Source organism: Chanodichthys erythropterus, chromosome 12 (assembly GCF_024489055.1).
Source record: "Chanodichthys erythropterus isolate Z2021 chromosome 12, ASM2448905v1, whole genome shotgun sequence".
NCBI lineage: Eukaryota > Metazoa > Chordata > Actinopteri > Cypriniformes > Xenocyprididae > Chanodichthys > Chanodichthys erythropterus.
The window spans coordinates 42,980,973-42,994,606 of NC_090232.1; the positions used below are offsets into that span (position 1 = coordinate 42,980,973).

Genomic DNA, 13,634 nt, shown 5'->3' on the forward strand with positions numbered 1-13,634 from the left:
ACGTGACTTTGGCACTCTGAACAGCTCCTTCGACACGCTGATTCATTATGCTCTGAATCTTCCTGAAGCAGTGTTCAACAAATATTCTCGTCACTTTATAATATTAATATCGAGCCACTGTACTCATGAAGCGATTTAAATATGTTTTTAGTACCTTTATGGATCTTGAGAGAAGAAATAATGTTATGGGTTAGGGTTAGGGTAAGCTTCCTATGCAGGCTGAGCCATCGGATTTCAACAAAAATATCTTAATTTGTGTTCTGAAGATTAACGAAGGTCTTACAGGTGTGAGGGTGAGTAATAAATGACAGATTTTTTTAATTTTTTGGGTGAACTAACCCTTTAATAGAAAAACGTTATTGGAACATTTGGTGACGCAAAAAGTGATTCATGTTTTTGAACAGTTTCGAGAACCGACTCGCGGATACGAATCGAACTGAATCAGTAAAGCTTTCGAGTCAACAGCTCAACTCTGTCCAAACACTAAAATCTAATTAGTATTTATTTTACATTACTAGTAGCTTACTAAGCAATCCAATAAAATAAAAATACCAATATAACTTGTGATAAAAGATTCAAGTCGTAACAAATTAATTTTAATATTGTGACAAAGTGAACTGGAGACTTTATGAACTGTTTATAATCGATAACCTTCACTACATACTACTACTTTAATTACTATATATTTACTGGAACGTTTTGCAGCGACCAAACGGGGACGCAAAAATCACTGGTCCGGATCTTTGAACCGGTTCAAGAACCGACTCGCGGAAATGAGTCGGATAGTTGCCCTCCCGACCACTAGGGAGTGATGATTCTTGACACTTCTTTTCTTCGTCTCTCGGAGAAACACAGGAGGAATACACGTGTGTTTCCGCACATGTGTGGATTTTATTACCGTTTAACTATATTTACATTGTATTCATCGACACAACGCTAATGATGTCTGCGTCCAGAAACAAGAAAACAGACGGTGTTGTGAAGGCTGAAGATTCCGATAACGAAGCGGATTCTCCCGTTGTGAGCCGCACACGGAGCGGTCGCAGATTACGGACGCCCGCGGCCAAAACTCCCGTCCGCCGGACCAGAAAGTCTGTTGTCCGAGAAGATCCGGCAGAAAGCATCGAGTCTCGGCAGGAGTCTCCACCAGATGAATGTACAGCAGATACTAAAGGTGATCAGTGCAGCCCAGTGACAGAAACAGTAACAGTTTGTCCAGATGAAACTGCAGCAGCAGCAGATGTCAGTCAAGAGTCAGTGCCGGACACTACAGACCAGACCAGCGAGAAGGAAAACGTGGTAAATAACACAGAGACAGGGTCCATATGTCCTACAGACCCCGAGAAAAGAGCCAAAAAAAGGACTCACTCAGAATCCAGTGAGAAGAAAACTAAGACTGTGCCTTTTGGGAAACCCAAGTCTGGAAGAGTATGGAAAGAACGAAAGAAGCAAAGGTGAATAACACTTAATGTTTCGTATTACTGTCAGATATCTGGTCTAATATCTCATGGTTTGTTTACTTCCTGAGTTTTTGTTTCATTCATGTTCTTATATCTGGTAATGCAAAATAATAATTTGGCATGTAAACATTTTCCCTAATTACTTACTCTATCTTTGTTTGTTTGCTAGTATATTCATTTCTATCTTTGTTTTGTAGGTTCTCTGCTCTGTTGAGAGACAAACCTCTGCGTACTTCATGGGAAAAGAAGATGGAGGCCAAGAGAGAGAAGCAGCTGGTGAAGCAGTACCACCAGCAGCTGAAAGATGAGCAGGCCAAAGAGAAAGAGGCAAGTTTCTGCTCAAACTGTTTTTTTATATCTTATTTTGTATGAATTGAATGTTTTAATAGTTTTTGAAACAAACTCTAAAGGTGCATCCCAATTTGCATACTTATGCACTATTCTATGCTGTTTTGTAGTATAATAGTGTGAGTAGAGTGTTTCAAATAGAAAAAGTACACTATATATTCCCGGATGATGCACTTAATTAACCTAAAAAATTACGTACTGTCTGAGTAGGTGCTACTTTGAATTTTAACGTACTTTGTTGCCATTTGAAAAGTATGTTCTGTATAGTATGAATATGGGTAGTATGAATGAAATCCAGATGTACTGCATCTGCCATGTTGTCATTATCATGTGACCAGTGCTTCCCACAGGTTTGAAATATACTTGCGGTGGTAGCCGGGTGAAAAATCCTCCTATTACCCACGACACAAAAATGGTCTACTACATGTGACAAACAAATAATGTGTGATGTGTTTTTTAACAGTATTTATATTTATTGAAATTAATTTTAATTACAAAGCATACTATCACATTTAATTAATAGTATGTATTATTATGCATTGTAAATTATGCAAAATTACAGCATTTAAATGGTTCTCCTTGCTATGTCATATAGTGTCTCTCTCAGTGAATGGGACACAGATTTTACTAGTAAAATTTATATAATGAATAATATGTCAAATAATGTTTCTTCCTGTGGGGGAGACTGCAATAATTAAATGGAAATCAAATTAAATAAAATTTGTGTAACCAAAATACCAATAATGCCCAGAAGGGAAAAAAAAAAAAAATTGCTTGTGACTTTTAATTATAAATAAGCCCGAAATTCACCGCGACTCTTATTTTGAAATGTTTACACAATTGCAGGCTGATCCTTCAGATTCTTACAATCGTCTAAAACATTTAATGTAAAGGCCATAAAGTAGACATTGTAATAATTCATCAACTTGAGTTCATTAACAATCGCTTGGCATAAATCTGTGCTTTTCATTGATTGAGAATCACTTTGAAGCACTCAAGCGCTGTTGCACGAGCCTGTAGAACGCGCAAAAACACCGTCTTGTGACTTTGCAACATGCAGCACTCTTTGTGAAATATCCACCGCATCTCTGCAGCACACATGGGAATGTCAGCGGGAGTAACAGTTCTGACGCACCCATAATGAGCAGGTACGAAACGCGAAGGGCGAGGGGACATTTTCCACTAGTTAATCGATCGTGGATGGTATCATTATCTTGGGCGGATACAAAAGTATAAGAGGATAAAAATAATAAAAGCATAAATGCGTCTCCAAATATACTTGGGCGGCCGTTAATATACCTGGGCGGCCCGCCCAAGTAAAGTCTATGCGTGGGAAGCACTCATGTGACCTACCAGCTTCAGTTGTGACGCTTCACCTCCATTCATAAATCCTCTCCCTTGGCCGAATTTTTTCGAATACTATGTATACGGACATACTACTACTGTTTTTTATGCATACTGTATGTGACTCTGGACCACAAAATCAGTCATAAGGGTCAGTTTTTTGAAAATGAGATTTATACATCACCTGCTAAAACCGTTAAAGCTGAATAAATTATCTTTCCATTGATGTATGGTTTGTTAGGATAAGACAAGACAATATTTGTCTGAGATACAACTATTTGAAAATCTGGAATCTGAGGGTGCCAAAGAATCTAAATATTGAGAAAATTTCCTTTAAAGTTGTCCAAATTAAGTCCTTAGCAATTTATATCCACCCAATTTGATAAATTTATGGTGGTAAATTTACAGATGTGATCTTTACTAAATATCCAAATGATTTTTGGCATAAAATAAAAATCTATAATTTTGACCCATACAATGTATTGTTGGCTATTGCTACAAATATACCTGTGCAACTTAAGACTTTTTGCAACTTTTGTGGTCCAGGGTCACATATAGTAGGGAACAGGGCTTGACATTAACACCAGCCAAATGCGGGTGGATTTCAGCAGTGGCATGTAACGCAGTGATTCTCCTACTAGCCACTTTGGCAGATTGATTTTATATATAATATATAATTTTTTTCAGTTGTAGTCTTTTAAAAAGGCTTCTGAAATAATAATCTAAGTGCAATGTAGTGTTGTCAAAAATATAGATTTTTTTTATACATATTGATTCTGAAATATCTGAAATGCCTCGAATACACATTTTCTGCAGAATAGATACACAGTACCAGCTGCGCTTTCTCTGTCTCTCATCTCTCCGACAGTGAGTTGACACACAAACCCGCCTCCCCTCACTCACTTGCTGGTGTTACAGGGCTTGAATTTCGGCATGGGATTGCGTGTATTGCGTATAATTTTATACATTCCTGCAGATTTTGTTCTCACACCCAAAGTGTGCGCACATGAAGCCGCCTCCCCGTACTAAATTGAGTTATTTTCCGCTGCTTATTGCACTTTAAAAGTCAAATACACACAAAATCATGTCTAAATGCCAGTCTTGGCGAGTGTTCACGTAAACAGTTATGTTTTAAGTGAACGTAAAGAAAGAAAACACATATGTAACAATATAATGGATCCGTGCGTCAGGTCTTAAAGTGACAGCAGCCTAATGGTGCTTTTCCACTACATGGTACTGCTCGGTACGGATAAATTTTTGGCTTTTTTTTCACTCGGTACGAAGTGGTATGGTTTGCTTAAATAGTACCACCTCGGTTGAGGTTCCAAGAATGCCAAACCGATACTAAATGTGACGTGTAAACACTGCAGATTACTGATTGGTCAGAGAGGATCGTCAGTAGCAGCATCATTGGATTTGAAACAGGAGACACCAAACCCACTAGATTTAAATAGTCAGTAACAGCCACAGCAGTATCATTTGTTCGCATGACTTTTTTAAACAACCAACACACTAACTTGTGTCATGGTCAGTAGATGAGATGCAGACTTATTGTTAGCCGAGGAGCGGATCCACGGCAGTAAAGGCGGCACAACTGTAACGGTCTATAATCCCACCCACTTTGAAGTAGTACTTAAAGCAAACCTAAAGTAAGCAAGCCGAGCTGTGCCGAGTCGTTCTACGCAGTGGAAAGGTGCCATAATATACCTGCTGCCAAATTATGAGATAATATTAAAATTATTTATATTTTACCATGGTATTAATGTCAAAATTGTTGCTAGTGAAAAATGCTGAGTGCTAGTAACTTTGGAAAACCACTAGCTACAGTGGTTGGTGAGCAAAAAAGTTCATGTCAACCCCTGGTAGGGAAGTATTAGATTACAGATGCAGTGGAAGTGTGGAATATTAGATACTTCATGCACTCAACTATCGCAGCTTTGTTTCAACTTTTCGTAGCTGAAGGGGAGGGGCTAACAGACTCCGATACTGAATGGCAAAATAACCTTATAAAATTCATACATTATACGGTTGAATACATACTGCACAGTGCATAGTCTGTACTAGTGCGCCATATGGGACACAACTTAGGTAGTCTCACTAAGTAACAAAATATTTACTTTAGAGTTGTCAAAAGTACTGACTTCGGTACCAATTGATACTGAAATTTTAAAAAATGTGATGCTTTGAGTGGATTCGTAAACACCTTTGATTGGCCATTGTGTTCACGCACTCATCGGATATTTTTGTGATTGGCTTCAATGGGAGTGTTTGAATTTGAAAGCGGGAGTGTTGATCATTGATGCCAGTCACAGACATATCCGATGAGTGCGTGAATACAATGGACAGGGGTGTTTACGAATCTGCTCAAAGCGTCACATTTTTTAAATTTTTCAGTATCAACTTGGTACCGAAGTCGGTACTTTTGACAACTCTAATTTACTTAGTAGTTACACTAGAATTCAAATTATTGGGGTCAGTAATATTTTTAAATATTTTTTAAAGTCTCTTATGCTTATCAAGACTTTTATTTGATCAAAAATATAATAAAAAAACGTAGTATTGTGAAATATTATAGTTTACCCCAGTCTTCAGTGTCATGTGATCTTTCAGAAATCATTCTAATATTATGATTTGCTGCTCAAGAAACATTTTTTATTACTTTTTTATTACTTTTATGACACTACTGTGATGCATTTTTTTTCAGGATTCTTTGATGAATGTAAAGTTTAAAAAAAAAATGTGTTACATTATAAATGTCTTTACTGTCACTTTTGATCAATTTAATGCATCCTTGCTGAATAAAAGTATTAATTTCTGAGAAATACGGTGACATTGTCACCTGTGGAAAATGTCATAAAGTTTCAGGCTGATATAAGTTTTGAAGTTAAAAACTGAAATCATAGTAAACATTGGTCATGTGTGCTTTTTCTGTATTTATTTGTTTATTTTTCTTGCAGGACAAGAAGAAGAGGAGAGCAGAAAATCTGAGAAGAAGAGCAGAAAACGAGAGAAAAGCGGAGATTGTTCAAGTGGTAAATGCAGAATGTCATTTTGCACCAGAATTCAGATGTTTCTCGCAGTTTTTCATTCTTTGGTTGTCTTTTTAAACAACTCATTACTGCTCTGCTTTCAGATTAAGAATACAGCAAAGATCAAGAGGATGAAGAAGAAACAGCTGAGGAAGATTGAGAAAAGAGACACGCTGTCAATGGTGCAGAAAACACCGCCTAGTGTCAAGAAGGGCGCAGGGAAAACAAACAGCAGCTTGTAGAGGGTTTATGAGGGATATATGAGAATCTCAGTATATCTAAACATGCTGTTGATACAAACGTTTAGTGCCAGTCTGTACCACCTCGTGGATGAACTGGCATGAGGACCTTAATTCTATAAAACTATAGAAATGTAATGATTTTATATCTGTGACTCAGAGAGGGCTTTGTATATCACTGAGAGGTTTGTGTTGTGTACCTGCTTCAAATCTCTGGGTTTGATGTAATATTTGTACAGCAAAATGAAATGCAAATAAAAGTGTTTATTTCATGGATACCTGTTTCCCATCACTGTTTATGTGAATGTCACATAAAAATAAAACAATCCAAATATCGATCTTCATTCAATATCTTCCTGGATCATACATGTTAATGGTTTTATATTTATTGTTTTATAGTAGAGTAGAAAGAGGTTTCATTTTCAAAATGACTTGCATTAAAAAACATGGTACTTTCCTCATTTTTTTTAATGGTTCGATATGTTTTGTTGTGGCAATGTTTATCTAGCCAAGATGCTTCCACTTTCAGTATCTCGGTGCTTTTTCATGATAAGGTGGAGTGATCGGTACTTTTGAGTCTCAAACTGTATATTGTGCTTCTGTTTGTAGTCCTAGAAGGCGAAAATCAAATGTTTAGGACTGGTGATATAAATCTTTAGTATTCAAAATAAGAATAAAAATACATTTTGATAGTCATAACTTGTCTATTTTTAACCATGTGCCTCCATTGAATTTTTATCTTAGTGTTCATTTACCTCCAGTGCCCAGATGAACTAGGAAGAAGGAAACAATCAGGTCATATGAGGTGATTGAGGGTGGAGTTTATCTTTTTGCCTATAAATAAATGTTGCAGCAAAAAACACCAAGAAGCACAGACAAGCAGCATGGCTACAGCTTATATTGCAGCAACTGTAAGATTATTTTTTATACATTTTAAAATACAATCATTTACCAAAATTGTTAATAGCGTTATTAACCTGAAAGTGTTGTAATTGTCACTTTGTGCGATAAACTCACGGATGTGTTGGTTCTCTTTCAGCTTCAGTACTTCAATCCTCAGCCTGTAGCATGTGGACCCAGGCAGTGTGTGAAAGGAGACCCCAAAGACACGGTGCCTGTTCCCTACCACGAGCCGTTGGAAAAGTCCACTCACACCGTTCTCCGGGTTCAACGGCCGGTTTCACCAGTTCCTAAACGCTTTCCAGTGAACATCTTCAATGGCTCTAAAGGAGTCACGGTTCCTGTGACCGTGAGGAGCACCGACACTATCGGTAAACTGCAGCAGAAGGTCCTGAAGCAGAGTCCAGAACTCGGAGCAGTCCCGAATCTGGTCTTCAATGGCAAACCGGTTCTGCAGCACCAGACGCTGTCGGACCTTCAAGTGAAGCCTGGAGCCACGTTCATCACCTACCAGAAATGTCACGGAGGTTAACAAGGATGCTGATGTTATTCTTCGCATCTCGGTTAATCTGTACGTTATTCTTAAATCTCACAGTAAATGTGCTTTATTCACAAACTTTTACCTGTCATCTTCTTTCCCGTTAGCTGATATGATGTGTCGTGCATAAAACAAAGGTTTGAATCTACATGAAACCGTTTAATCATCATTAATGGAAAAAGCCCTGCTGATACGAACGTAAATAAAAGTGAAACAAATTTAACAGGAAGCTGCAAGAAGACAAGAATGTAAAAGTGTTTTTAACCTGATGGAACAACGATTTTTCTTTGTTGTTATACTTTCTTCTTTAAAATTCTACAGAAAGAGTTTGTGACGAAGGAACAAAGGGATCATATTAAAATGTCATCATAATTTATTGCTAAATGAGCTGTAAATTTGCACTTTTCTTATGTAAATTCTACTTCTATTTTAATAAAAACCTCTAGTAATGAATTGTGTTATGCATTCTTTTCTTTTTTAATACTGTTTTTTATGAAGAGCATCATGAGCTTCAATGGAAGCAGGAACATCTGACCACAAAGAGTCACATGATCAGTATCACCAAGAAAAAGAGCAGAATCTTAACTATTTCTTCTTTTTATGCCATTATGTTTAATTTTATGAGTTTATTAACAGTATTAAACAGTAATTTTTGTCACATACAAATCTATCCATTTTTCCAAATCACTTGCCATAGGGTTGCAGGACATAAATGTTTCTTACTAAAAGATGGGAGGTAGACGGGTAGCTATTCTGTGAGTTATGAAGGAAGAACAATTGCCCCCAAATCTCCATGGTCAGCCAGGTAAATTCTTCATGGGCTGTGATTCACAACAGTGATATGATAATCTCAGTGAAACTGATCCTTAATCAGAATCAGAAAGAGCTTTATTGCCAAGTTGCACACAAACGCTTCCAGTGCACAAAAACAAATAATAAAAATTTAAGAATAAAATAAAAAAATAAGAAAGTATCAAGACAGGTATAGTCATAATAAACATTTACGGGTTATGAACATATGTACAGTATAATGAAAGAATAAATATCAGCTGAGTTTATTGTTTAGTGATCAACTGAATCACCAGATAGATCACACATGAACTACAGCACATACACGAAAGCAAAACAAAAAAGTATGGCATACGTGAATTTTTGTCAGTCATTTCCTTTAAGTCATGCTGGTGTTTACAGGGTTGGGCTTGTAGTGTCAACACGCTCTGCAGTGAAGATACATTCCAAAATTTGACTAAATACAGTACCAGACAACATTACTGTTGGTGGAAGAAACTCAAGGCAGCATGACAGAAGTTTACCGAGCACGGGTAAGATGGTGTTAAATCCATTTTGTTAATATTATATAGCCTATACTACAGTTAAAAACAGTTGTGCTGCTTCATATGTTTGTTGAAATGGTGATAGCAACTATTTTCATGATTCTTTGATGAATAGAAAGTTCAGTGGACAGCATTTATTTGAAATAGAAATATTTTGTAAAAGTATAAATGTCTTCACTGTCACTTTTGATTAATTTAATGCATCCTTAATATTTTATTAGTGCCCCAATAAAGTAACCACACCGCTGAGCATAGTAGGCTACACTTCTTTAAAAAAAAAAAAAAAATATATATATATATATATATATATATATATATATATATATATATATATATATATATATATATATATATATATATATATATAATATTTCCAAACTGTCATACTGTATAAAGGTACTGTATAAAAAATTATTATGATTAATTCTTGTGGAAAAACCTTTATTGTCATAAGGTGCCATGCAAACATTTTCTTAATATCTTTTTCAGCCTGTAGCATGTGGACCCAGGCAGTGTGTGAAAGGAGACCCCAAAGACACGGTGCCTGATGTTCGCTACCACGAGCCGTTGAAAAAGTCCACTCACACCGTTCTCCGGGTTCAACGGCCGGTTTCACCAGGTCCTGAATGCTTTTTTGTGAATATCTTCAATGGCTCTAAAGGAGTCACGGTTCCTGTGACCGTGGAGAGTATCGATACTATCGGTAAACTGCAGCAGAAGGTCCTGAAGCAGAGTCCCGAACTCGGAGCAGTCCCGAATCTGGTCTTCAATGGCAAACCGGTTCTGCTGCACCAGACGCTACAGGACCTTCAAGTGAAGCCTGGAGCCACGTTCATCACCTACCAGAAATGTCACGGAGGTTAACAAGGATGCTGATGCAACACTGTTTCTCTTCGCATCTCGGTTAATCTGTACTTTATTCTTAAATCTCACAGTAAATGTGCTTTATTCACAAACTTTTACCTGTCATCTTCTTTCCCGTTAGCTGATATGATGTGTCGTGCATAAAACAAAGGTTTGAATCTACATGAAACCGTTTAATCATTAATGGAAAAAGCCCTGCTGATACGAACGTAAATAAAAGTGAAACAAATTTAACAGGAAGCTGCAAGACATGAATGTAAAAGTGTTTTTAACCTGATTGAACAAAGTTGTTCTTTTTCTTTGTTGTTATACTTTCTTCTTTAAGAATTCATCAAAACAAAGGGATCATATTAAAATGTCATCATAATTTATTTCTAAATGAGCTGTAAATTTGCACTTTTCTTATGTAAATTCTACTTCTATTTTAATAAAAACCTCTAGTAATGAGTTGTGTTATGCATTCTTTTTTTTTAACACTGTTTTTTATGAAGAGCATCATGAGCTTCAATGGAAGCAGGAACATCTGACCATCCATACAAAGAGTCACATGATCAGTATCACCAAGAAAAAGAGCAGAATCTTAACTATTTCTTCTTTTTATGCCATTATATTTAGTTTTATGAGATTATTAATGGTATTAAACAGTTATCTTTTCCACATACAAATCTAAGTGTGGCTTTTGGACATGAGTCTGGCAAATAAAAATTGAATTTATCCATTTTTCCAAATGACTTGCCATAGGGTTGCAGTACATAAATGATTCATACTAAAAGATGGGAGGTAGACTGGTAGCTATTCTGTGAGTTATGAAGGAAGAACAAAAAGTAATTTCCCCCCAAAACTCCACAGTCAGCAAGGGAAATTCTTCCTGTAGGACATGGGCTGTGATTCAAAGCAGTGATATGATAATCCCAGTGAAACTGATCCTTAATCAGAATCAGAAAGAGCTTTATAGCCAAGTGTGTTTGCACACAAACGCTTCCAGTGCACATACAAATACAAATAAAACATTGTAATAAAAAAGAATACAATAAAATAAATATATTTAAAAGTGTAAAGACAGGTTTAGTCATAACAAATATTTACAGATTATAAACATATGTACAGTATAATGAATAATATGAATTAATATCAGCTTAGAGTTTAGTGTTTAGTGATCAACTGAATCACCAGATATAACACACAATTGCATAATACAAAAGCAAATTAATTTTTGGCAGGCATTTCCTGTAAGTCGTGTGGTGGTGATGGTTGGTGTTTACGGGGTGGGGCTTATAGCATCAACACGCTCTGCAGTGAATATAGGTACATTCCAAAACATGTCTATAAATCTACAAGACACTACCAGAAATTTACTGTTGATGGAAGAAACTCAAGGCATCATGACTACAGACGTTTATCCAGCACTGGTAAGTGTTAAATCCATTTAGTTAATATACAGTTGAAAACAGTTGTGCTGCTTCATATGTTTGTTGAAATTCAGTGATTTATTTAAATAGAAATCATTTGTAAAAGTAAATGTCTTCACTGTCACTTTTGATGAATTTAATGCATCCTTGATGAATAAAAGTATTCATTTCTCTACTTTTAAAATCTTACCCAAAACATTGTTTCCACAAAAATATGAAGCAGCACAAGTTTTCAACACTGATAATAAAAAATGTTTCTTGGGCATCAAATCAGCATAGTAAACATTTTAAAATGTATTCACATATAAAACAGTTATTTAAAATTGTAATAATATTTCACAATATTACTTTTTGTATTATTGATCAAATAAACGCAGCCTTAGTTTGCATAACCCAACACGCAAATCACGCAATTGCACGAGTTTCGGGGTGCCCCCGAACATGATCACAGGGCCCCACCCCCGTAATTATATTTCCAAATATATTTCATACTGTATAAAGTTACTGTATCAAAAGATTGTTATGATGAATTCTTGTGAAAAACCTTTATTGTCATAAAGTGCCATGCAAACATTTTCTTAATCTTTTTCAGCCTGTAGCGTGTGGACCCAGGCAGTGTGTGAAAGGAGACCCCAAAGACACTGTGCCTGTTCCCTACCACGAGCCGTTGAAAAAGTCCACTCACACCGTTCTCCGGGTCCAAGAGCCCGTTTCAACAGGTCCTGAACGCCTTCTTGTGAATATCTTCAATGGCTCTAAAGGAGTCAAGGTGACCGCGAGGAGCACAGATACCATTGGGAAGCTGCAGCAGAAGGTCCTGAAGCAGAGACCAGAACTCGGAGGCTGTGGGAATCTGCTCTACAATGGCAAACCGGTTCAGCCGCACAAGACATTGTCTGAACTCCAAGTGAAGCCTGGAGCCACGTTCATCACCTACCAGAAATGTCACGGAGGTTAACAAAAGACTTTTCTTGTGTTCTCATTTCTGTTTACTTTTAACACAATGCAGGTAATTCATGCTCTGGGACTCTAAATGCACCTTGATTATTATTCATATATTATAATGTGTCATACAGTATCAATTTTACTGAATTTGTATCTGATGATGTATACTATTAATCTTTTCACCTACAAGTCGAAGGATTATTATAGCACCTGACCTATAAGTAAATGATTGTTTTTAGAAACAAATATAGTTATACATTTCTATACATTTTAATTAAAAATCTACCAGTTAAGATGCACACTGTAATTTCATTGTTTTATTGTCAATTTACTCTTAATAATAATGGAAAAATAGCAAAAATCAAGAATGAGAAATGCACAGTATAAATCCATGCTAAATTGTTACTGTATTACTAAAATATTTAATCTTAAAAAGCTGTGTAAATGCTTTATTGCTTCTAAATAACAGTGCAACCAGTGTAGTCCATGCAAGTGAAAGTAAAAGCAAACAAACTAATAAAACTGAAAGCAAACATGTGTTTTGAGTCGTGATTATGCATGAGCAGACTGTTTTGGTTAAGCTGTCATTGAACTTCACTGATGCTACAAAAAAAAGTTGTACTTTTTTGTCTTGTGTTATGTAAGATTTAACCAGGAAGAGCTTATGAAGTACAGCCCTATTGCCATGACTTCGCATATGCGGGAAATTTGAAAAAGAGAGAAAGAACATGATGAAAGAAATGGGAAAATATAGCAATAACAAGATGTGGAACAAATACTGAAATGCGAGAGGAGTGGACAAGGCATAAGATGCTTAAAAGCTTCCTAATAAAAACAGGAATAAAGGGATAGTATAGTTCATCCAAAAATAAAAATGATCCCGTAATTTATTCATCCTCAAGCCATCCTATGTATATGACAATCTTCTTTCAGACGAACACATTCAGAGATATATTTAAAAATATCCTGGTTCTGCCAAGCTTTATAATGGGAGTGAATCCTAGATTTTGAAGCACAAAAAAGTGTATCCATCCATCATAAAAGTGATCCATACAGCTTTAGGGGGTTAATAAAGGCCTTCTGAAGCAAAGCGACGGGTTTTTATAAGAAAAATATCCATATTTATGAGTTTATAAACTATAATGACAGCCTTCTGGTAATGGCCGTACAGGAGTCTAGTTCCGGCAGAAGAGTGACCTTTGACCCGATGCATGACATAATGAC

At 36.3% G+C, this 13,634-nt stretch overlaps 1 protein-coding gene across 1 annotated transcript; it reads left to right on the plus strand.

The window, feature by feature from the left end:
• The first annotated feature begins 846 nt into the window (after positions 1–846).
• On the plus strand, positions 847–6,978 carry ccdc86 (coiled-coil domain containing 86). Its single transcript, XM_067405040.1, has 4 exons — positions 847–1,454; positions 1,658–1,787; positions 6,110–6,184; positions 6,286–6,978. The coding sequence occupies exons 1-4, from the start codon at positions 940–942 to the stop codon at positions 6,421–6,423; spliced, it is 858 nt and encodes a 285-aa protein (XP_067261141.1). The 5' UTR covers positions 847–939; the 3' UTR covers positions 6,424–6,978.
• Positions 6,979–13,634: the final 6,656 nt, after the last annotated feature.

What these genes read in the sequence shown, in the direction of transcription:
- ccdc86 (XM_067405040.1), top strand. Translation starts at nt 940, where the DNA reads ATGATGTCTGCGTCCAGAAACAAGAAAACAGACGGTGTTGTGAAGGCT. An exon ending in AAAGAACGAAAGAAGCAAAG is followed by an intron (nt 1,455 to 1,657) that starts GTGAATAACACT and finishes TTTGTTTTGTAG; the next exon opens with GTTCTCTGCTCTGTTGAGAG. An exon ending in AAGCGGAGATTGTTCAAGTG is followed by an intron (nt 6,185 to 6,285) that starts GTAAATGCAGAA and finishes CTCTGCTTTCAG; the next exon opens with ATTAAGAATACAGCAAAGAT.